The sequence below is a fragment of the Fusarium tjaetaba genome (genome assembly GCF_013396195.1).
Source record: "Fusarium tjaetaba strain NRRL 66243 chromosome Unknown NRRL66243_c0000084, whole genome shotgun sequence".
Taxonomy (NCBI): Eukaryota; Fungi; Ascomycota; class Sordariomycetes; order Hypocreales; family Nectriaceae; genus Fusarium; species Fusarium tjaetaba.
In genome coordinates, this window is record NW_023501280.1 from 73,092 (window position 1) to 96,203 (window position 23,112).

Sequence of the window (23,112 nt, forward strand, 5' to 3'; positions counted from 1 at the left end):
ACGCATTTTCCACGAACTACTTCAACAATTCTCGGGCGAATGGTTTAGTGGTATAATACTCCCTTAGCATAATTCATCCGAATAATCTGGGAGTGGTCCAGGGTTCGATTCCCTGTTCGTCCATCGTTGGCGGTTAAATTCCGCTGTTGTACCTTCTTTTTGCCGTTTTTGCATCTGACATAGAAAAAGGGTTGCTTTTTGTATTATGGACCCTTGGATTTAACTTCAAGGGTTCTTTTATAAGAGTGAACACATGCTGAACCTTATTACACGTCCCTTGATCAACATGCATATTCACAATACTCTTCCCAAGAAGCAAATCTTCCCAGATCACCAGACTTTACACAATCGAACAACTCGAACTCCCCTGAAAAAAAGCCCATCATGTTCCCATCATCACTCAAGCCATGTCTCATACAGATCTCGATCTCAACGCTCTGACATCCCATACCGAACACCTCCCAAAAAGCCTCTTTATGCAGGGCGACTCTTCGTAAGTCTTTAGCCTACAGAATCTGTCTGCCCACTTACTTCCCCATAGTTCGCATCATGGAGATTTTCTTTGGCTCAAGCCCCGTTTGCCTGTTTGGTGCTACAATCGACCGATTAGTGCTCCCAGATGTTTGGTACCTGAGACATTGGAACTGAGACCTACAGCTTTGCTTCTTCAAGCTCCGAGCTAATTCTTGGAGCTCTTACGATAAGTCCCAGGACACGTATTCCAACTGGAATTGGTATTTCGCGTATTGATCAATTGGACCGGCTCTAGATTCATTGTCGCTGAATCGACATGCTGCGCTTCAATGCCCCTTCTATCCTGTATGAACTCCCGTCTCTTCTCAACCCATAGTCGTACAATAACAATGCGCAACCTTCAAAAAGACCAAAACTTATTCATCTTTAGCTCCATGCACGGGACTCTTTGCCCGTGAAGCTCCCTTGCCCACAATCTTCTCCGTCCAGCTCCACCCGCCCGACGGCCCCTGCGCCTCTTTGCCCTTGTCCTGCTGATGAAGCGCCGACGGGGACGTTGGCGCAGGCAGATCACCTCCAAAATCAAGATCACTATCGCAGTCGCTATCGTGCCAGTCTCGCTCGCTCCATGTCACCGAGTCCGCTCGTTCCGTCTTTGGCCGCTGGTGCGTTGATGCGTCGCTCCCTCTCTTGGACTGCTGTGACTTCGGAAGATCCGATACTTTGTCCATAGCTTCCCGAGACTCACTATCCGTTCGAGTCATACTTGCCAAGTTGTCTCGACTCTTCTTGAGCTCGGCTCCGTGCTCGTCAGGTGGCTCGTTCATGTTACGGGCCCGCTCACGATTGTGTTCGTCCTCGTCGCGGAGGCGAGAGGCCGCCGAGTCACTGAAGTGGGCATCGACTAAGTGCTTGATGACAGGCCAGCCATACGCGTTGGCAAACATGCGGCGGACCAGAACGTTGTTGTGAGCATCGGGCTCAACCTTGACGAGAACCTTTCTCCATGACAGGTCCTTGTGGTAGGCTCTTGCAATCTTCTCCTCAACTCGCATGTTTGACGTGTCGATAACTTCATGAATATCTTTATCGGGATTCGTGTGAGCTGTATCATCGTAGTCTTTCGCTGATAAAGAACTGTCCTCATGATTCACATGAGGATATGGCGACGAATCTGCGCTGCTGGTAGAGGCTTGTCCTATCGAGTTCTGTCGTTGGCCCGTCTTCCTTCTGACCAATGTAGTAGGACGTCTTTTCAATGGTGGACCAGGTATATCGGCTGGGTGATAAACACGGTCATGGAAGATAGTTCGAGGCCGCTTTGATGGATCGATCAGGTACTCAACATCGGGTACCTTGGGGTTGAGTAGATCACCAGCAGATTCAAAGATAGTCGTTCTTGGGGGAGCAGTCATCTCATCCTCGCCCTCATGACCAGTTGTGACCTTGGACTGTTTAGTCGAAGCAGACTCAGAAGCAGTATCAACACTGCCGTCCGCCAACTCATCAAGCTTGAGAGTCTGACTCTTGGAGTATATCTTCTTCTGCTTTTGCGACACATTGGGAGGCTTTGGAGGCTCATTACTCTTGAAAAAGTTGAAGAATCCCGCCAATGGTCCGCTGTTGGTTGAATCAGCAGAGTCAGATGGTACCTCATCACCATATGGCGTTGCCACAGAACGCAGACTCGCTCTATCATCATCAACCATAGCCGTGCTTGGTGGCTGTGGCACCTCGCGCATATTTTCGTGAGTCTGAGGAGACGAAGTACCAGACTGTCCTGCTGAGCCATTGCCAAGTTGCTTTTGACGAGCCTGATTCGTGCCCGTTAATTCAGCCCACCCGAACCCAACGACTGTTTCGACCAAGCCAGCATCTCGTCGAGCTTTCTCCACACGCCCGAGTCCCTGCCAGTCCAGGAACAACAGACAACTTGTGCGAAGCGGGACAATTCCATCATTGACAACGTTGGAGTAAACAGTCCTGTTTCGGAACTTCTTCAGCGCGGTATGTGCAGGGCCAGTCGGTAAGATTCTTAGAAGCGGTTTCGACTCAGGTTGTGTCTCCCCGTAAACCTTCTTATGCGCCGTCTCACCCAAATTTCCCACAATAGCGCCCCAACCACTCCGTGCAAGTGTCGGAGCTCTCCATGTCAGGCCAAGATCCTTTCCTGTTCTGCCAACGAGACCAGAGTCCAAAGCAAACTTGACGTATAGAGGGTTTTCGTTGCTCAGACCCAGAAATGGTGTAGCCAACGCAACAAAGTTGATTGGTTTGATGAGGTCGAAGAACTGTGGTGAGTGTTTTTGTATATATGCAATGGCGTATGTCTGAACAAGACCACCGAGAGAGTGAGCAATGAAACTTATGCTGGTAACCTTGTATGGACGTTCTGCCTTGTGAAGATGAGCCCCATCCTTGCCGAGATGAATAGTACTGTGTTTGTGTACCGCTTTCTGCTGGGGATCGTGCTTATCAAAGTTATAAGTTATAGCATCCGCCATTCCTTTCCCTGTCGGTAGGAATGGCTGATCTGGGTATGTCATGGACAGGACGTATCTAGCGAGCCTCTTCCCGAGATACTTAATCCCTCGTTCAGTTTTGGTCGAGTTGCCTGAATAACCACGAACAATAACCTCTTCATCATCATCGTCGTCATCATCTTCACCCTCCACTCTGTCCATGTCCTTTGTATCGTGAGAATCTGATTCGACGAGGCCATTGCCTGATTTCTTCCTCGCGGCTCGTTCCCGGGCCCGCCGTGCCTTGGCATCGATCTTGGCTTGCTTGACAGCTGCATCGATGCTCTCTTTCATGAAGAGCATATCTGCGCCAAGATTGCTGTGCAGACCATGTGTCAGAACCACCATGTGGACCTTTTTCTGTTTCTTTTTGGGCTTCTCTGGTTTTGATTCATCGCCTTTTGTTTCGGGATCGCCTGTCTTGACGACACTTTCTACATGCTGATCTGCACCTGAACGCTTTTCAGCGCGCCCCTCTCCTTTGTCATCCCAGCCTGGAAGTCTAGGGGTATTCCACAATGCTGCAGTATCTTCGACCTTGAGTTGTATCGCGCGAGAAAAGACACCTCGTGGCTGCGCAGAATGATGTCCTTCTTTAGCCTCTACACCTTGTTGGTAGTCGCTGATCTTTCCAGGCTGAGGAACCTGGGATTGTCCACCGACCACAGGACTCGAGTTGCTGAGGCTTAAAGACTTCTTGTCCCGAGCCAACACAACCTCGAACCCAACAGCGGCAGAAGTCGAGAACAGAATCTGCGAAGAGACCTCAACAATCCAACTGGCGCTTTCATGATCATGCTCTGGCGCTTTTCCAAACCCTCCATGACTTCCTAACCCAGCAGTCTGTCGGATTGTAACCGGAACCACAAGCTCGCATTCCCAAGAGCCCCCCGCCTTGACCATGGGCTCAAACTCTGGAACTCCATAGCGTTCGGGATATTCGAACTTCTCGTTGGGGTTGAACGCAGCGGGGTAAGCGGCGGCGGAAAGAGTATACGGTCCGTGGACGAAAGCGGCTCGGAGGGCGATGGCCGAAGTGTTGCGCACGCGCAGGAAGAGCTTCTCAGGTGACGGTAAGATGCGGTCTTGAGAGGGTATGTATGTTATAGTATATCGAACGACTTCGCCTGTCTTGAGGCTGCCGACTTGATGGAGGAGAAGCATCTCGTCGCAGCGCGCAGGCAATCAAAGATGTCAGGTCGTCGTGGGACAGGTTGGTTGTGATTTGAAGCTGCACGTGCTCGATAGAGCTTATAGGTATTCGAGGGTAAGATATGCTAGAGGGTAAGTTTTGCCGTCACCATGGCTTTGAGCATTTATTTCGAAACACAAGACCAAGTATTATCGCAGGAACTAGAGGAATAGTTGATTTAAAGAAACGATGACGGTGAAAGGAAAGGAAATGGGACCTCGACCGAGGGAGCCGGGTTCGTAAACAGTGGTTGACCGTAGGTAGGTCGAGAAATACAAGAACGGCATAGACACGAGCAGAAAAAGGGTCTAGAAACAAAACATGGAGCACACATGTATGTACAATGACGGTAAGCTCGCCCTTGTTTCTGTGGTGTCCTCCAATCTCGCTCCGTCGAAACCGGTCATTAGAGAACGATGGGGGCCAATCAGCACTGAGCGTCGACATCACTCCTATGGCGGGGCAGTTTGTTTTAGGGGGCCTGGGGCCTACGGGAGTTGCAAGGGCCCGAGCTTCCCGCTGAGTGAGGTCAGGTCGGGTCGGGTTTAGTGATCAGCTGCTTGCGATGGGCACCTCATTCCACATTACGCGGTCATTTTTTGAACGAGACGGGAACGCTACTACATTCCGTGCCTTGATATTGAGTTTTGGATGACTTCATTCATTTAGACCCCTAGAATTCTTACTAGTTAGTTGCTGTTCTATTCCATGTTAAAACGACTTTGTTAAGTACAGTCCTTTGTATACCTACTTGAGAGATGTTGGCTGACAGAGATAATCGAGCCATGCATCTCACCACACATTCATTCATATCTGTCACTTGAGGAGGAAGAAGACATTAGACCTCAGTATAAAGCATCAGAATAAACTCGGCAACTGGATTGTCATTACGAGTTCAAAAGCCTGGGATACTGATAAATCCCGAAATATCCTAAACTTGAGATAAAGATGTGATCCCACCGTTCTATCCTGTCTTGCTATATCACAGTTGAGAGCTTACACAATGCCCAAAATAGCAGGGTGTCAAACATTACAAAGGGTTTCTACCGTCCAAACTCCCCCTTCAACAATATTCTAGTGATCATAGAGCCCCTTGAGCCCCTCCGCAGTGCGCTTACCCAATGCCTCCAACGTTCCCATGCTAAGCATCTCGAGTGTGCTAATCTCAAAACCAAATGTGAGTTTCCACCAGCCACGTAACTCAATAGCAACCAAGGAATCAAGTCCCATATCTGCAGTGTTCATACTGATGTCCAGGTCCACGTCGCCAGTGAGGAGCAGACTGGCCAACTTCTTACCAATCTCCAAGGCAAGTGTGTTGACAGACTCGTGAGAGTTGAGGATGCTGGGATCCTTCTTGACCGAAGAGAGGAAAGCACGGAGACCATCGTTTGCTGGCAGTGCGCCACTTTGGCCGCGGCCGATGTTGTGATATGCCGCCATTCTCACGTCCTTGCTTAGACGCGTGCTACTCTCTGCGCTTCCTAGAGGAACAGTGGGAGCAACACCGAGGAGGAATGCATCGCCGTACTCTTGGGGAGAGGACGGAGGCATCAGAGCAATGTTAAGTGCTTCGACTAATTCACTCTCGTCTACAGGACGCCATCCGGTGCCCTTCATCTTTCGGAGCAAGTCCTGGTTCTCATCAAGATATCCAATGCCTTCCATGGCTCCGAGATCAAGGGATGTGCAAGGAAGTCCCATTCCAGCTCGGTATCGAGCGAAGGCATCGAGGAAAGTGTTTGCGCTGGCGTAGTTGGCTTGTCCGACTTGACCAAGTATGCCAGATAAGGAACTGAAGAGAAGGAAGAAATCGAGGGGGCACTTGGCAGCCAGAGACGCCTTGTGTAGGTTCCAGGTGCCCTGAACCTTTGGTCGAGTTGTCGCCTCCCACTCCTGGAACGTCATGTCTTCAAACATGCGGTCTCGAAGAACCATGGACATTTGGATAATGCCCTTGAGAGGAGAAGACACCTCGCCAATGGCGCGGGTGACGTCGTCGGCGTTGGTTACGTCGCCACGAATAAACTGGACACTGCAGCCCATGCTCTCGATCTCCTTCTTGAAATTGTCATGCTGAGTGCTGCTTCCGGCGCTGCGAGACAGGAATACTAGGTTTCGGGCACCTCTTTCGACCATCCAAACGGAGAGGGCGCGGCCTAAACCACCCAGGCCACCAACAAGTAGATATGATGCGCTTCCGTCGAGTTGGAGATTGGTTATCTTAGTGGCCTGAACTGGGCCAGTCAGAGGCTTTCCAGTGGCATCTCGGATCTCAAGAACAATCTTGCCCATGTGTTTGCCTTGCCGCATGTGTCTGAAGGCATCTAGGACCGCAGAGCCGGGGAACACCTGATCGACCCGGATTGGTTTGAGGATGCGGTTGGAGAAGCAGTTCATAATAAAAGAGAGAAGACTACATATGTTAGGATTGATTTTCTTATCAGAAGGAATAGTGACCTACCGGTTGATAACCTCGGGACGCTCAGCTCTCAGTTGGTCAACATCCATGCAGCAATAGTTGCGGTTCTCCAAGAAAGGGCTCATATCAAGCTGGGCGTTTCCGAGGAGATCCCTCTTACTGATCTCAACCATGGTGCCCCATCTGGCGATGCACTTCCAGGTTGTGTGCAAAAGTTCTCCGCTCAGCGAGTTCAGAGCGACATCGACACCTTTACCTCCAGTCTCCCGTAGCAGATCTGTGGCGAATGACGCATCTCTAGAGCTGAAGATATGGTTTCTGGGGATGCCAAATGTCTTGGTCAAGTACTCAACCTTGGCTTCACTGCCAACTGTTGTGTAAATCTCGGCACCAAGCATGCGGGCGACTTGAATAGCAGCAAGTCCTACACCGCCACAACCGCTGTGAATGAGAACGGACTGCAAAAGGTGTCAGCATCACACTAGACACAGTCAGTATAGTGTCATAGACGTACCTGGCCTCTAGTGAGGCGTCCCAGATCGATAAGGCCGTAGACAGCAGTTAAGAAGACAATAGGAATGGCCGAGGCGTCAACAAAGCTGATGTCGTCAGGCAGCTTTTGGGCCAGAAGTTCAGGTACTCTCACAACAGTACTGAAGGTGTCCTCTCCGACAAAGACAGTACGGTCACCAGGACGAAGCTTGGTGACGTTGGAACCAACCCTTCGGACAACGCCGGCCGCTTCGTAACCAAACTTGAGACTCTTGGCCGGTGGGATTATTCCCATGGCAACTAAGACGTACTATTGCGTCCAAGTCAGTAAGGAAACATCTGTATAGGAAAGGATACTGACACGGAAGTTGAGGCCACTGGCATATACTTCAACCTCAATCTCGTCGTCCTTGGGATCAGTTGGAGGCTGTGATGCCCAGAACAAGCTCTCCATACGACCTGGCTGTGTCATAGTGATATATGCCTCACTCTCACTCACTTCATCCTCTAGCTCCTTATCCAGCGCGGCCGGGAAGATTCGATTCACCAGAACCTCACCCTTCCTGATGACATACTCCAGGTCCGGGCCGAGCACACCATCCTGACTCCTGGTCTGGAACTGGGCCAGAACTTTGACCAGAGTTGCCAGATTCTCGGGCGATGTGATGTTGTCTACCTCACAGACAGCGATATCCGTAGATGTTTCGTTGCGGAGAGTGCGAGTGAACCCTATTGTCTGAGCGAATCTGGGATCCTGACACTCAACACTCGATTGGCGTGTTACCCAAAGAAGGCCATTGGGGCTCTGGATGCTGTTGACAAATGTCTTGAGCTTTGAGAACCCGTCGGCGTCGATACTCTCGATAAAGGGGCCTTGCTCATCGAGAACAGCCATGATGTCTTGACCAAGAGGAGGAGTCTGGTCCAAAAAGCAGCGATCGACAGCGTAGCCTTGAGCTTCAAGCTCCCGTGTCAGCTCAGATGGTCCCCCTCCATGACATAGCAAAGTGATTCGCTTTTTAGGTGTATTTTTGGGCTCCCGCCTGGCCACCACGACAGTAGCAGCCCAGGGAGCCAAACTCAGCTGTTCCACATTGGCAAAGTTGGATGTTTCCAAGAGTCTTTGGAGTGTTTCCGAATCCACGATTGGCCCCTCAATACGTCTGTCCTCATGTGACCACCATCTTTGAGTAGTTCCAAGAACGAACTTGACCCAAAGTGAATCAGGTCGAGGTTCCTGAAGCAGAAGTCTTCCAGAAGGACTCAACAAGTTTCGAAGACTCTCGAGGGACTTCTCTGCGTTCATGGCCGAGCTAACGGTGCCCGAGGCGATAATGAGGTCGAACTGTCGGTCATCAAACCCTTGGTCTGCTAGACTCTGGTTGAGATCAAGAGTCGTAAATTCAATGTCGGGCACTAGTTTCTTGAGGTGTTCGCTTGAAGCCTCTGGCATACCCAGTAAAGGCGTGGCGATGGTGTACTTGGAGAACAGACGAGTGCCATCATTGCGAGTAAGAACCTCGATAGCCTTGGAAGTTGTCTCGATAGATCCCGAGTAGAAGTCCAGAACTCTGAGTGTAGGCTTTTTGTTGCCGAGAGATAGGAGGAAATTGGAAATATCCGGCTGAGACACCATTTCGAGTGGTGAATGAGAATCAAGTTCCGTGACTTCAGCCTCTTGTTGACTCAGAAGATCGCGAAGCTTATCATAAGTCGCAATCATTGCTTCGGCGGCAAGCCTTGCTGGCGAAGTTCCGTTGCCTTGGATCTTCTGAGAAAGAGACTTGGAGATGTTGGCCAGGTCCACGTCGTCAGAAGCCGCAAGGCTCGGGTCCATGACTTTGTCGAGCCAGTTCTTGTACATGATCAGATGAGGAACTTGAACATCAACACTGGAAGCCAATCGATGCGCCTGGGCGATCAATATCTTGGAAAGCTCCGTTACGTTCCTGAATGAGTCCTCGGTATCCTCAGGACACTTCAAAAGATCCCCAAGCGACTTGAAATCGATGTCTGGCACCCACTCGCATCTCGCCGTGATGGGGACTTTGGCGTTTTCGCCTACATCTCCCTCTTCAAAGAATGAAGAATGAGAGTTGATGACTCGCATGACGGGCTTCGATCCTGAAAACACGGTACCGCTACCAACGAGGTCCTGTCCAAGCTCTGAAGACACCTCGATGCTCACTCTCTCATCATTGCACCGAGCCATGGTCATGAACTCAATGCTTGAAGCAACGAGTCGTCGGTAGGAACGGCAGATTCCAAGTGTAGATGTGCAGCTCACCAACTGATAGAAGGTGTCGAGGACAATGGGGTGCATGTGATACTCTGAAGCATCATCCCACCGGCTCTCACCATTCTGTATAGTTGTTGAGGCTTGATGAGGTGGTTTTGTCGATGTACAGATGCTTTTCATGGTGTTGAAAGTAGGCCCATAGGTGAGTCCCTCTTCAGAAACGACTTCATACCACTTGGAAGCGTTGACCTCTCGTGGCAGCACATCGTCACTTTTCTTGATAACCTCTTTCTCAGGGAACGGGTTCTGCTCTCCCCGAACCTGTCCCCAGCAATGCTTGATCCATACGTGGCCATTGTGTGAGCTCACAGAGAACTCCCACCACTCACTGTCTTGCTCTTCTGTCAGCTTCACACGGCGCAGGGTAGTGACGATCTCTGTAGCACCATCTTCCTCAATGACCAAAGCCGTGTGGACCTTGACGTTCCGCAGACTAACTCCTTCTTGGATGCCAGTGATTTGCCTGCAGGCTTCTGATGCAATGGCAATGTATCCCGCAAAGGGGAAGACTATCGTCTCGCCGATCTTGTGATCAGCAATCCATGGGGTGCGAGACACCTGGAGGAGATTTCTCCACGATGGCTCTAGGCTGGTGCTCTCATGACTCCGTATTCCCAGAAGGTTGTGGTCCGGGAACTCTCGCTCTCGCCATTCCTTGGCCAAGCGAGACTCGAAGAAGAGGCGATTCTGGTGGTTCCATGGGTAGCAAGGCAGGCCAGCGACGCAAGAACCAGTGGGAAACAATGACTTCAAGTCAACATCCATATGCAGACTGTAGAGTTTTCCAATGGCCTGTAGGAAGTTCTCGACACTGTCTTGCTTTCTGACCAGGGATGGGACGTACGAAGCCTTGCTTGCTTTGTCTGTCAGAATCTGCCTCAGGGGCCCAGCAAGAGCGGAGTGAGGGCCAAGCTCCAAAAAGACTTGGTGATGGTTTGGCTCAGAAGATGCGATGATTGACGACACGGCAGATCGGAACAAGACAGGTCGTTCCAAGTTCGTCTGCCAGTACTTTGGACCAAGCTGATTCGCCTTTTCTGTCCCAGAGAGAAGCTCACCAGTCACACTGGAAAAGAAAGGGATCTGAGGTGCTTTCCCAATAACCCCTGAATCAACGAGGGCTGCGTGATAGATATCGCCAGCACCCAGCATGTGATGAGAATGATAGGCCTTGTCGACCTTGAGAGTAGTGGCGGGGACCCCTGGGTGAGCTTCCTTCACCTCAGCCACTACAGCTTGCAGCGGCTCAATGTCACCAGAAATGGTGACATTGGTGGGAGAGTTGTCACAAGCGATGACCACACCGGGCTTGAGATGCTTCTCCGCGTCTGCCCATCCAAGACCAATAGCAGCCATTCCACCCTGTAGGTTCTTCTGCTCAGCAGTTGTTGAACCACGGAAGAAGGCAATGATGATGGCCTCCCTCGCCGTCAAAGCCCCAGCAGCGTACGCCGCAGCAATTTCACCACTAGAGTGGCCGACAACAGCATCAGGCTTTACCCCGACCGAGGCAAAGGTGTCGATGAGGGCGATCTGTAATGCGGTGCACAGCGGTTGAGAGAATTCAGCTTCGTAGATTCTGCTTGTTCGGGCTGGTTTGAGAATCTCTTCGGCAAGAGACCAGGTTGGTGAAGCAGAGCCGAGCGTTCCAAGATGCTCCTGTAGCGCACTTATAGTACCTGAGAAGACGCTGTTGGACAGCAGTAGCTCTCGTCCAAGCTGAGGCCAAGCAGCACCCTGGCCGCTGAATACCATGATGAGAGAGCTTGGGGAAGATGGATTCTCCCTGGAGAGCGCGGAGGTGCTAACTTGGATATTTTCTTTGGTAGCGATGGCAAAAGACCTGTGGCTGAAGTGTTCTCTTCTGGTTGCAAGCGTGTATGCAATGTCAGATAGGTTCGACACATCTCCACTGTCAAAGAGGGCCTCATAGCTGGCGGTCATTGCCTTGAGAGAGGGCGTAGTCTTTGCCGAGAACAGCAACAGTCTGGGACCTTCGTCCTCAGAGTTTGGTTCGGTCGCTGGCTTGGGGATAACTTGCGGGTGAGATGCCATGAAGCTCTCGACAGACTCAACGATAGCGTGGGCGTTGGAACCACCAACACCGAAAGAGTTGATGCTGATGCGCTCGTCACGTCCAGCTGGCCATGGTGTTGGTTCCTCAGGAATAACGAGCTTGGCACGCTCGAAGGGAATCTTGGGGTTAACGGGAGAGTACTTGATGTTGGGGGCGATCATCTTGTGCTCCAGAGACAGGGTAGCCTTGAGGACGGCAGTAAGCCCAGAGGCACTCTCAGAGTGTCCCAGGTTTGGCTTGACCGATCCGAGGTAGATGCCCTGTTCGCCAAACACGGCAGCAATCGCCTCAGTCTCGATTGGATCACCAGTTGCAGTTCCTGTTCCGTGGCACTCAAACACAGCTGTCTTGGAAACATCACGGATGCCTGCGACGGAGTACGCTCTCCTGATCAATGTCTCCTGGGCCGTAACACTTGGGTTCGTCAGAGGATTAGTCTTCCCGTCAAAGTTGGCGGCAGCACCAGAGATGATGGAACGAATGGGGTTCCCGTCTCGGATAGCGGCGCTCAGTGACTTGATGTAGATGGAGACGATGGCTTCACCGCGAGCATAACCGTTGGCTTCGGCGGAAAATGTCTTGCATGAACCATCAGGGCTGATAATACCTTGGTCGGCCAATCGTGTAAGCAGATCAGGGGCCAGGATGAGACTTGTTCCTCCGACAATGGCAGATTCGCAGTCACCCTTGCCAATGGCCATACAAGCCTCGTTCAGACTGACCAAAGCAGATGAACAGGCGGTTCGGATGGTCATACTATGGACTCGTTAGTCGCCGCCCAGCATTGATAAGCGAAGCTTCATACCTTGGCCCTCTCAGATCCATCTCGTGAGAGATACGTTCCGAGATCATAAAGTCATGCGATGCAATAGTCGAAACAACACTTCTGTGTAGAGGATCTCTCCCCATGATATCGTACCAGTCATTTGCAAACGAACCGATATATACGCCGGTGCTCGAGCCTTGGAAGTTGACCTCACCAGCATCATCGACCGACTCCCTCGCCACTTCAAGCATCAGCCTCTGCTGAGGGTCGAGCCACTCGACATCGCGGCGAGACATGGAGAAGAAGGATGTATCTAGCCCAGCCAGATCAACGGACTCGTCGAGGAAGTAGCCGTACTGACAGTTGGCACTCCCAGTCTTGTGAGCATTGTAGTAACCGTCAATATTGAATCTTGTCATAGGAACGCGGCCTCGAGCATCGCCTCCCTCGAGAAGAAACTCCCACAAGTCACTGGGAGAAGCAATTCCTCCAGGGAGTCGACATGCCATTCCGCAGATGGCGATGGGTTCAAAGGAGGATTTGGGGGCATTGGCTTCAGCGGCAGTGGGAATGGGCATGGTGTGTCCGTTGCTCTGTGTGCTATGGCCGTTGGTGATGCTGCCATTGATCCCCTCAGTCTGGTTTCTGTTAAGAGCATGGCCATTGGTGTGCCCGTTTGTTTGACCGTTGGTATGGCCGTTGACATGTCCATTCATGGTTCCGTTGGAGAGTTCTCCATTATGGCCATTAAGCTCGCTGTGGCCGTTCATTTGGGTCATGTTGTCCAACTTTACAAGGAAGAATGAAGTCAAGGTGAGAGGATGAATAGAATGATCTGGTAAACTTCCCTAACATCTCAGCTGCTCATGAGCTCTTATGTTCTCTCACATCCAACCACTAGATTAAAAAATTCAACATGTTGGGGCTGGCTGACTTCCAATTCGGTCAACCGTACTATTCCAGAGACTGACATTGTCATCTCTGAACTGACTGTTTTCCTGTAACCCTTGCAATTGCTTACACGCAGCTGTAGAGCACAATGGGGCTCAACCTGCAAGGTCTCAGCCCGCCTACAATCGAGCCCTGTCCTATGCTTATCCCTGCAAAATCTTGTTCAGCGTTCATGCATATCATGCAAACAGGGGTAGACAGATGCATGTCAGCCACTGCAGATGCAGTAATGCGTGTCAGTTTCTGTCATGTCAGCCACTGTGAGACCCCTTGCACTATCATTCGATCCGTGTAATATCTTGGATACTACAGAATCTGCTGAGAGATAGTTGCCTCGTTTCTATGACGGGGTGGACAGATGGGCAGAACAACTCGTTGGGGACTTAACCTCACCCTATACCACACGGTATCGAGCATATGTATATCTTTGCAATTATTATTGCAATTGTTGTTATTGTAATTTCTAGGCTTCATAACTAGTCAAATCCCTTCAGATCATTCTTCCTGGTCATACTATATTGTCAAAATGTATTACAAATCCGTCCTTGACTCGCATCTTCGTGGCCAAACCCTCCGCGGTCCGTCGATGAAATCCGAAGCCGCCTTTTATCGCCGATTAGAACAATCACTAGATGTTACCCGCAAGAGAGGGGGTTGTATTACACTCAAGCCTCGATGGGAAGATGATGTCCTCGACTTCACGTCAAGTGACTTTCTGTCCCTGAGTCGATCGGGACGCATCCGTGAGACTGCCATGGAAGAACTCGCTCGCTGCGGTGACTTCAGACTCAGTGCCTCGGGCTCACGCACACAATACGGTAACTATGATTACCTCAATGTGGTTGAGAAGGAGATCTCGGCGTTTCATAATGCAGATACGGCTTGGATCTGTCACTCAGGCTTCCTGGCCAATGTTGCCATCTTTGAGGCCGTGCCATTGCCTGGTGATGCCATTGTGTGGGATGAGTTTTCACATGCGAGTACGGCCTTGGGAGTAAAGCTAAGCAACGCTGCCCACAAGATATCCTTCAAGCACAACGACATCGATTCCCTCCGAGATGTGTTGACCTCGCTCAGAGACGAGGATCCGTCATTTCGCTCGGGGGCCAAGTCAATCCTCATCTGTGTTGAGTCGATCTATAGCATGGAGGGAGATATCTGCCCATTGGTCGAATTTGTCCAACTGGCCAAGGAACTATTCCCTGCTGGCAATGCCCAGTTCATTATAGACGAGGCCCATAGCAGCGGTGTTCTTGGCCCAAGAGGTGGCGGACTGGTAAGTAGTCACATCCCACGAGTACTCACTGTTGTCTGACCCTCGAAAATAGGTCCAGGAATTAGGTCTTGAGAAAGACATCGCCATAAGAGTCCACGTGTGCAGTAAAGCCTTAGGTGCAACAGGCGGTACGTCTCTTAGGCTTCGTAGCGCGTGTCTCCTTTTAACAATTCGTGTTAGGTGTCATTCTTTGCAACCAGACCATCCGGAATGTGATTATCCAGAATGCCCGATCACTGACTTATAGCGGTGCACCATCAGTTCCCATGGTAGCTTGTATTCGTGCTGGGTACCAATTTCTACGAAACGGCCATACTCAAGATGTATGTTTGCTCTCCCCTTTAATACCATGGCTCTGACTCTAACAACAACACAGCAACAGAACCACATCCAGGAAATTGTCAAGTACTTCTTGCAGAGCATCACAGATCACCCCGTATGGCAAGAGGCCATCGACGAGGGTTTGATAACTGTCCCGCTCGCCGATGAATGGCAACAGCGTCCATATCATTCACATATCATGCCGATTCTCCTACACCACGGTCATGAGATGTACCTGTTCTACCACCTCATCATCGCCAACATGAATGCATACCCGATCTCGTACCCGACTGTGCCAAAGGGAGCCAGTCGTATCCGGCTTGTTTTTCACGCCCACAACTCTCGCGAGGAGATAGATGCACTTGTGGCAGCGGTTGGAGACTGGGCATCGGAGATGATTGAGATGTCGCAGAGCGGCAATAAGAACTCCCTACCTTCTGCTGCACGAAAGGTCAACTCCATGCAACTAACACGTCAGTCTTGATACTTGGAGTTGAGTGAACATTGGTTTAGTTTGGTTAGACTAGGTCTTGTCAGTTAGTAACTTACTCATTAGTATTATATCTTGCTTGTAAACATACAACTGTGAGGTTCGATGGCTCACATATCAACTCAACCAAGGCGAGGAGCTGTCTAGGCGTAGAATAGCCAAAAATACAAAAAGAGAAACCCGGTCTCTCAAATATACTTTAGGCTGGATACCTAAGTTTGCCGAGAGGAGGCCCTGGACTACCTAGCTAGTCTCAGGTGTATACTCTCACTCATTCTAGAAGCCAAAGGAGGTCAACACAGAGATCAAGTGCCATTGCAGAACCAGTGCCATTTCGGGCATAATTATCCGTATCTCAAACTATGGTTCTATCTCAAATGCTACCTCCTCAATTCCAAGCTCAACATGTCATGCTCTCAGTGAATTACCTCTCAGTAGAGAAGACTCTCGATGAGAGTATCCTCTGTCGAGTCCACCAGCGACTCCAGAAGATCGCCAGGAACCCCCTTCATCTTCTCAGCCCATTCCATATCAACACCCGAAGACTGTACCTCAAGAACGTTCGTCACATCATCACCCTCTTGGAAGATAGACCAATTCAGGAGGTAGTTGTGACGCTGCTTATCACTATAAGTCCAGTTGGCTGATGGCTGCGGCACATCGAGGAAGCAGAGAACTATCGTCGCGTTCAGGCGGGGATCTGCCATGATAGAGTCGGGCAGGGCGTGAGAGAGGCCGTCGAACTCGAGGGTATCAAGTGTAGCTTTATGCACCTGGGCCAACCACTCCTGAACACGCCCGCTTGATGGAACAGGGGTACTAAATGGGACTCGGGAGAGCAAAGGACCGACTACTGACTCAACCTCTGGCCAAGGGATAGTACGTCCTGATAGACTAATAGAGAATCCGAGCTGGTTCCATCCTGTCACTTTTGCCAGAAACAAAGCCCAAGACGCATACGCCATGGTACTGTTCGTAATGCCGAGTCTGTGAACTGCAGCGTCGAGTTTAGCTCTACTGATGGACGTGGGTGCTTTAAATCGCACCAGATCAAAAGCTTGCTTTGACGGGAGTGTCGCTGGGCGAGGGAGATTTAAGATGGCATCTTTGTGAAGCGGTTGAATCATCTTGTTGAAAGCATCTGTTGCCCTCGCCAAGTTCTCCCTCGTATACTTCTGCATGAAGCGCGCAAAGTCCTGAAATCGAGGCCTCGAGACAATGTCTTCACCAGCCAACGCCCTCTCCACATCAGCCGAGAGTATCGCAGACGAAAACACGTCAACCAATACGTGATGGGTTCGACTAATGAGTGCCAAGGCCTTACGGCCAGGTACAGAAACACATGTCATATCGCAGTAAGGAACTTCGGTATCTGACGGCTTGAGGCTTTCCAAAGATGACCAGGCTCTCTCCTCGGCGGCTGCACACGCTGCCTCGAAGTTGTCTTGCTCAACAATCACGTCATGCCAGTCAAGATTCAGTCTGCCCAGATCAGAAAGAGTAAAGCTTTCCAGATCAAAGCGTGTTCGGAAGATACTGTGTGCTGACCAGACCTTGACGCAAGCATCGCGAATCTCACTGGCGGTTGGCGTCTTGGAGGCATCTCCAACGTAGCGAGTCGTACCAATAAGAGCACAGAACTTGGGATATTCCAGAGACCGGTTGAGGAATAGCCTCTGTACTGGAGTCACTGGGATATCACAGAACCCAACCTCTAGCTCTTGGCCACCTCCTTTGTCATCTGAGGGTGTCGATCTCTTCAAGACACTTTGTAGTTGCCCAATGGTATCCAGCTTCAGCACATCGACCACAGAAACAGAGAACCCCTTCTTGTTCAGTAGATTGGTGAGTTTGAGAGCTGTAAGAGAGTTTCCCCCATTCTTGGTGAATGCTGATGTCTCACTGAGCTGTTGGGCTGGAACGTGTAATACTTGAGAGAAAGCCGCGCGCAGCACGTCATACGCCGAAACTGTCTTTGTTTCTCCCTCCGAAGCAAGCTCTTCCTCTTCCACTTCCACTTCATCCAGCTGCTCTTTGAGGGCACCTCGATCCGCCTTTCCGTTTGGTCGTAGGGGAAAGGAGTCCAGGGCAACGATGATGTCGGGGATGATAAAAGGATCATATCGCTCTCTCATAAATTGACGGAGCTCCTCAATGTTGACATTGGCGGGTTGAATACATCCTACCAGACGCTCTCGCCACTTGAAGGCCACAGCAACTCTTACGGGCTTGAATGAGGCGAGTGCTGGCTCAACCTCAGTGTCGAGGTTGACAAGAAACCCTCTGTTCTTGATCAAAGAATCTGCTCGCCCGGCCCATATGATTTGGCCATCTTTGTATCGTCGAGCAAGGTCGCCAGTCCTGTAAAACCTTTTCCCGTTCCACTCGATGAATTTCTGGGCTGTGAGTTCAGGATTCTTATAGTAGCCAGCTGCCAGGCCTGGTCCCGTGATCATGACCTCGCCGTAGCTGGATTCCTGCAGATTCTCGTCTACCAGAACAACCTCGACGTTTGGGATAAGGTCACCAAACGGAGGATCCTCCCCTGGCTTGAGTTCTCCAAAGCTGATGGTGACAGTTGTCTCTGAAGGGCCATATGTGGTGAGCACCTTGCGAGTTGGAGTGATCCAGCGATTGACGACATCCATCACGGGCGCTTCGCCACCGAGATATATGTACTGGACCCTATCATAGTCTCCAGAAGGATCCATGACAGCGAGCATCGAGGGCGTCATGCTCAGTACCTCACAGGTAGTTGAGGCCTGAGGGAAATCGGATGGCGAAGCCAGTACCAACGTGCCACCCTTTGCCAGGCTCAGCCAAACAACACCAGCGCATCCTATGGAGATGTTTAGTACCAATTACTCTCATGAGAGATCAAAAAGCGATAGACATACCATCAAATGAAATGGAGTAAGCTAGAAGACTACGAAGCCCCTTCTCTGCTGTGACCACGTCGAGATTGTCGTTGAGTCTCACCATAGCAACGGAGCAAATACCTCTGTGATAGACCATGACACCTTTCGGCTTTCCAGTAGTTCCAGATGTAAACACGATCCAAGCAAGATCATCGTATCGGAAGCCCTGACGTATTTGATCAAGGCGCTCGCTCAAGATGTCAAGGCCCTCAGTGACAGGAGAACGCAACCAAGATGTCCGAAACTCGACCACATGATCGACATAGCTTGAAAACTCCAGGCCAGGACAGTGGCTTGTAATAAGACCCACGGAAGACGAAACGTCAGAGAGTGCGGATTCTATTCTTCCACGACTCCAAGCCACGACATCCATGGGTATGTAGCAAGCACCGACTCTCAAGACACCTATGACGGCGGGGAGCATCTCGAGAGACATTTGGGTGAGTACGGGGACTCGACTACGGGGTTTGACGCCTGCAGCGAGGAGTGCCTGGCTAACGTGAAGCGAGGCATTTCGTAGTTGGCCATACGTGAGTTGTTCGTCTTTCCACTCTACAGCAACTCTATGAGGATCTCGAGCTGCCCACTCATCGAAAAGATCAACCACGGTCCTCTCAAGAGGACGAGAGTCACCATTAGTTGCGGTGTCCATGATGTGAAGAAGAATATGATTGAGTGTTGAAAAGTCCAGTCGCACGTCGGTGAAAAAGGCCAAACGAGATCTTGTCGATTATTTGTCTTTTGCTTAAGACGATTAGCATTCAGATACCTAGTTCAGTAATCTTTGAAAGCAAGGCCCTTCAAATACGGAAGTAGACGTACCTAGCAGAGCGCGGCGTTCTACGCCTACCAGCGTTGTTTGAAGAGGTCTGATGGAGCATGTATGATACCCATGTTAAATCTGCAGGCTGACCATGCAGCTGGTGGATATGACTTCTTCACGTAATGGCTGACAGCTACATGCATGCTAGAACCCAAGGCGGGTGAGTAGCGCAGAGTTGAAGTTGTGAGGTAGCAGTGCACAAGAAAGGATATGCTTGAGAGTCGCATACTGAGGGTCAAGAACTGGTCATCCTCTTGCTAACGGGAGATATGAGCTATGAATAACTACGATATAGATGGAAAATTAAGGCCTTGAAGTTTTGTAGACATTGCAATGATTAAATGGACCACAATTCACTGCACAGTCTTTGTTCATGTATCAGGCCTATTCAGAGATATTCTCGTGTTCCAAAGTTCAAGTCTGTGAAAATAGCATAACGGTAGTTACTAAACAGAAAGTGTCATGTCCTCACGGTCCTCCATGTGCTCGTCCAAGATGCTCCTAGAAACCTGCGCTACCAAGTGATACATCTCCAACAAATGCCGTCTGTCCACCTTTGAAAACAGCAAAAAGTAGGCTACCCATGCCGAATCACCCGGAGACACAGAACTCCCCGCCTCCGCGTATAGTTCTGCCCGGGAGACATGGGCAGATATGTGCGGAATCTCTGCCAGGACCATGTCGATAAAACCAGGTGGAACAAAGACATGATCTCGGTGCACGGGAATCATGCAGTGCGCGCCCCAATACTGTGCACCGCCTCCTCCGCCAACATCAGCATGGTCTCGGCCTAGAGTCGAGGAGAATGGTTGGGAGAGAGAGGCAAAACGCTCTTGGTCTCCAACAGCGTGGAGGAGCTGCAGTGCACCCATGTCTACCCCGTAAGTGTATAGAGTCGCCCATGTTCCCGCTGTACCCGGTGAGCGAGCGTTGACTTCAATGAGGAACACATCCGGGTCTTGTTCGCGAGACCTGCTCACGGGGGCTAGATCAAGGATGTTATCGCCTCGTAGGTCTTGATATTGCATACAAGAGTTTTGCATCCGAGCTTCCACATGGAAAACTCCAGATCGAAAGCCCAGCTGTAAGAGACTGTCGTGTAGAGAGTTTCGAATAATGCTCAACTCGTTGGCGGGTAAACCACTGTTGGAAATCTGCACTGTCTCAACAAAGCTTTCGTCTGAAGTCGCAGCGCTCTTATCTCCAGGACATGGAAGGTTGTCTGTGACTTCGAGGAAGAGGATCTGACCATCCCAGAGCACAAAGTTGGCGTCCAACTCAGGCCCATCGACATATGTCTCGATAAGTACTCCTTGCTCCATGAGGCCCTCTTTATTAAGTTCACGAACGGCTTGACGCATCGCTGCATCACCGCCCACTTTCTTGACGCCTCTGGAGAACTGGCCACGAGATGGCTTCACTATCAGTGGGTATTTGAGCGACTGGAAGCTTTGCTGTATATCGACATCTTCCAGCTGGTCCACACTGGTCAGATGAATGGCCTGAATGTTGGTCTTGTTAACAAGGCGGCGCATCTCGTGCTTGTAATGTGCCTTTTGCATACTCGACAGTGGTTCGGTTGGAAGCTTCAAGATCTCAGCCGCCTCAGCAGTTGCTATGACGAAACCGTCTGTGAATGTGACAATTCCGTCCACATGCTTGTCTTTGAGAGCATCAGCCATCCTCCGTGGCAGATCGGTGATGTTGCTCATATCAACAGGGATGAATTCCTGGCGAAGATGAGAATACTTCTCATTCTTCAGCCAGTGATTTGGCTCATCAAAGACAATCAATGACATGCCGAGAGCTTGAGCAGCTTCGAAAAAGCCCCTCGAGCCGTACATGCCCTGAATCTCATCGTACATTGGACGGCCGCCAACAACAGCCACTGTTCGAGCAATTGGCTTTTTCGAAACAATCCAGTTGAACTTGAGTCTCCTCTCCAGGTCGTGCTGGAGTAAGTTCAAAGAGGAATTGGTGGTTTGTTTGGAACATCGCTTCACCACCAAAGCCCCTGGAGACGAGGGAAGCAGTGCAGAAAGACTGCTGGGCCATTTTCTGTCTCCAGACGCCAGAGAAGATATCTTTTGATTCCAGTTGTTAAACTGAACGATGGAATCGATAAAATCCGAGTGCCTCATCCTGACACTGATTATGTCGCTCCTACAGAGATATCCGCTGCGTGGTGACAGAATGATTGTGGCGGTTCTAGCTTCTGTTGCGGGAATGGAGGTTCCATTGGGATAACAGGTTTGCCGGATGAGAGGCTCAAGAGGAGTTCCGGTTATATCTGCAATCGAACCTCCAGCGGCATCCTGTTCAAACCATTCCGTGATGGGTACTTCTTGCAGGACGACATCAGCAGTAAGAAAGTAACTAGCTGTGCTCTTATGTGCAGAGATCTTCCACCGACAGGAGAGGGCGAGGCATAGTCCTACAAAGCAATTTGTATTAGAATGTTGTATTCGACTGTGGATATAAAGAAAATACCCTTTGTGTCTCGTAGGAGAAAGGTCTCTTGGACAAAGTCCTGCTTTTTTGCTGGGACAGACGGCATCAGTTTGGATTTCTTGATTGGGAGGCAGTTTTCAGGGTATCCGATAGATGTAAAGTGGAATAACTCGAGGGTGTTTATTGAATTAGTCCTTCAAGTTCTATTATCTCGAATATGTTCCGGTATTTGGTCTAGCTGCAATTTAGCATGATACTAAGCTAATAACTCTCTAAGCACTTGTGCGGAAGACAGATACCGTGTATCGTTAACTCTGCGACAACTCTTCATGTCTTATCGAAGGTATTAGCCGTGTTTCTTGATTCAGATTATGGCTGACCCTACAAAGAGTCCCAACGATGTTGCCGTGTACATGTGCATGTCATCCAAATGCATATGCCCCATGTAGTGGCTGACATGCATATGCATATGCACATGGATGACAGCTCCACGTCTAACAGCACCCCTGAAGCATGTGTATCATAGGGTTCTTAATTCACCTTAGAGAAACAATCCTAGTCACCAACAGTCTTAGTATCTTTCTGCACGCGACCCAAATATCTCACTGTCTATTCAAAATAGCATTGGTGGAGTTTCGGCGCAAACAGGGTATATATATGGCTGTAGCAGACATCTCTAAGCGTCAATACGCATAAATAGATCGCTCCAAACTATCCTAGCCAATCGTATTCCGTCTTTGAACACAATGAAACCGGAGAGAACCGTCCTCGTGACGGGCTGCTCCGATGGCAGCCTTGGATCAGCTCTAGCATTGGCATTCCATGCAGCTGGATGGCGTGTCTTCGCCTCGGCTCGGAACATGTCCAAAATGGCAGTCATGAAAGAGAATGGCATCGAGCAAGTCGAGCTAGACGTCCAATCAAGCGAGTCTATCTCACGGGCTGTAAAGACTATTCAAACTCAGACCGGAGGATCCCTAGATGCCCTCGTCAACAATGCAGGCTTGGGGTACAGCATGCCTATCATGGACACAGATATGGGCGCCCTTCGTCAACTATTCGAACTCAACGCTTATTCTATTGTCACCATCTCCCGGGCCTTTCTTCCTCTTCTACTTGCTTCCAAACAAAAAAAGACCCTGATCGCCAACAATACTTCTGGGATGGGCATGCTTGGTTGTGGCATGCCGTTCCAGGGAGGATACTCTGCTTCTAAAGCAGCAGCAGCTAGTCTCACCGAGAGCCTTCGCATGGAACTCGCCCCCTTTGGTGTTCAAGTTGTCAATATCGTCACAGGTCGAGTCAAGTCGACATTCTTTCAAAACTCAAACGACGCTGTACTTCCAGAGGACTCAATCTATGCCTTGGCGAGGGAAGCCATTGAGGGCCCAATGAATGGGAGGACTTCAATAAGCGATAGGGAGAATGCGGAAGAGTGGGCAAAAAGAGTAGTTCAGGACTTGACTTCTGTCAATCCGCCACATCTCATTTATAGAGGAGGACAGGCTGGTACTGGTAAACTAGCTTCTATTTTCCCACTGGGCACATGGGACTGGTTGTTCAAGAAATGGTCGGGAATAGATGTACTAGAACAGGAGCTTGAGAAGCGAAAGGGCCAGGGTAAATCCTAGATATGTT

General features: G+C 50.2%; 6 protein-coding genes across 6 annotated transcripts; 2 read left to right on the forward strand and 4 right to left on the reverse strand.

Annotated features, from left to right (window-relative positions):
* Window positions 1–890: 890 nt before the first annotated feature.
* Window positions 891–4,160, reverse strand: FTJAE_4306 (lipase ROG1; the record flags this gene model as incomplete). Its single annotated transcript, XM_037350697.1, has 1 exon — window positions 891–4,160. The coding sequence occupies one exon, from the start codon at window positions 4,158–4,160 to the stop codon at window positions 891–893; it is 3,270 nt and encodes a 1,089-aa protein (XP_037208553.1).
* A 1,102-nt stretch (window positions 4,161–5,262) lies between these two features.
* Window positions 5,263–13,023, reverse strand: FTJAE_4307 (polyketide synthase; the record flags this gene model as incomplete). The annotated part of the gene is made up of 5 exons (XM_037350698.1): window positions 5,263–6,604; window positions 6,653–7,068; window positions 7,125–7,412; window positions 7,464–12,234; window positions 12,284–13,023. 5 exons carry the CDS (start codon window positions 13,021–13,023, stop codon window positions 5,263–5,265), a joined length of 7,557 nt encoding a protein of 2,518 aa, XP_037208554.1.
* Window positions 13,024–13,721: 698 nt separating this feature from the next.
* Window positions 13,722–15,276, forward strand: FTJAE_4308 (aminotransferase class I and II; the record flags this gene model as incomplete). Its single annotated transcript, XM_037350699.1, has 4 exons — window positions 13,722–14,471; window positions 14,524–14,599; window positions 14,652–14,794; window positions 14,848–15,276. 4 exons carry the CDS (start codon window positions 13,722–13,724, stop codon window positions 15,274–15,276), a joined length of 1,398 nt encoding a protein of 465 aa, XP_037208555.1.
* A 437-nt stretch (window positions 15,277–15,713) lies between these two features.
* FTJAE_4309 (nonribosomal peptide synthetase 5) lies at window positions 15,714–18,852 on the reverse strand (the record flags this gene model as incomplete). The annotated part of the gene is made up of 2 exons (XM_037350700.1): window positions 15,714–18,121; window positions 18,180–18,852. The coding sequence occupies 2 exons, from the start codon at window positions 18,850–18,852 to the stop codon at window positions 15,714–15,716; spliced, it is 3,081 nt and encodes a 1,026-aa protein (XP_037208556.1).
* A 617-nt stretch (window positions 18,853–19,469) lies between these two features.
* FTJAE_4310 (carnosine synthase 1) lies at window positions 19,470–21,580 on the reverse strand (the record flags this gene model as incomplete). The annotated part of the gene is made up of 2 exons (XM_037350702.1): window positions 19,470–21,457; window positions 21,514–21,580. 2 exons carry the CDS (start codon window positions 21,578–21,580, stop codon window positions 19,470–19,472), a joined length of 2,055 nt encoding a protein of 684 aa, XP_037208557.1.
* A 640-nt stretch (window positions 21,581–22,220) lies between these two features.
* On the forward strand, window positions 22,221–23,105 carry FTJAE_4311 (estradiol 17 beta-dehydrogenase; the record flags this gene model as incomplete). Its single annotated transcript, XM_037350703.1, has 1 exon — window positions 22,221–23,105. The coding sequence occupies one exon, from the start codon at window positions 22,221–22,223 to the stop codon at window positions 23,103–23,105; it is 885 nt and encodes a 294-aa protein (XP_037208558.1).
* Between the last annotated feature and the right edge of the window lie 7 nt (window positions 23,106–23,112).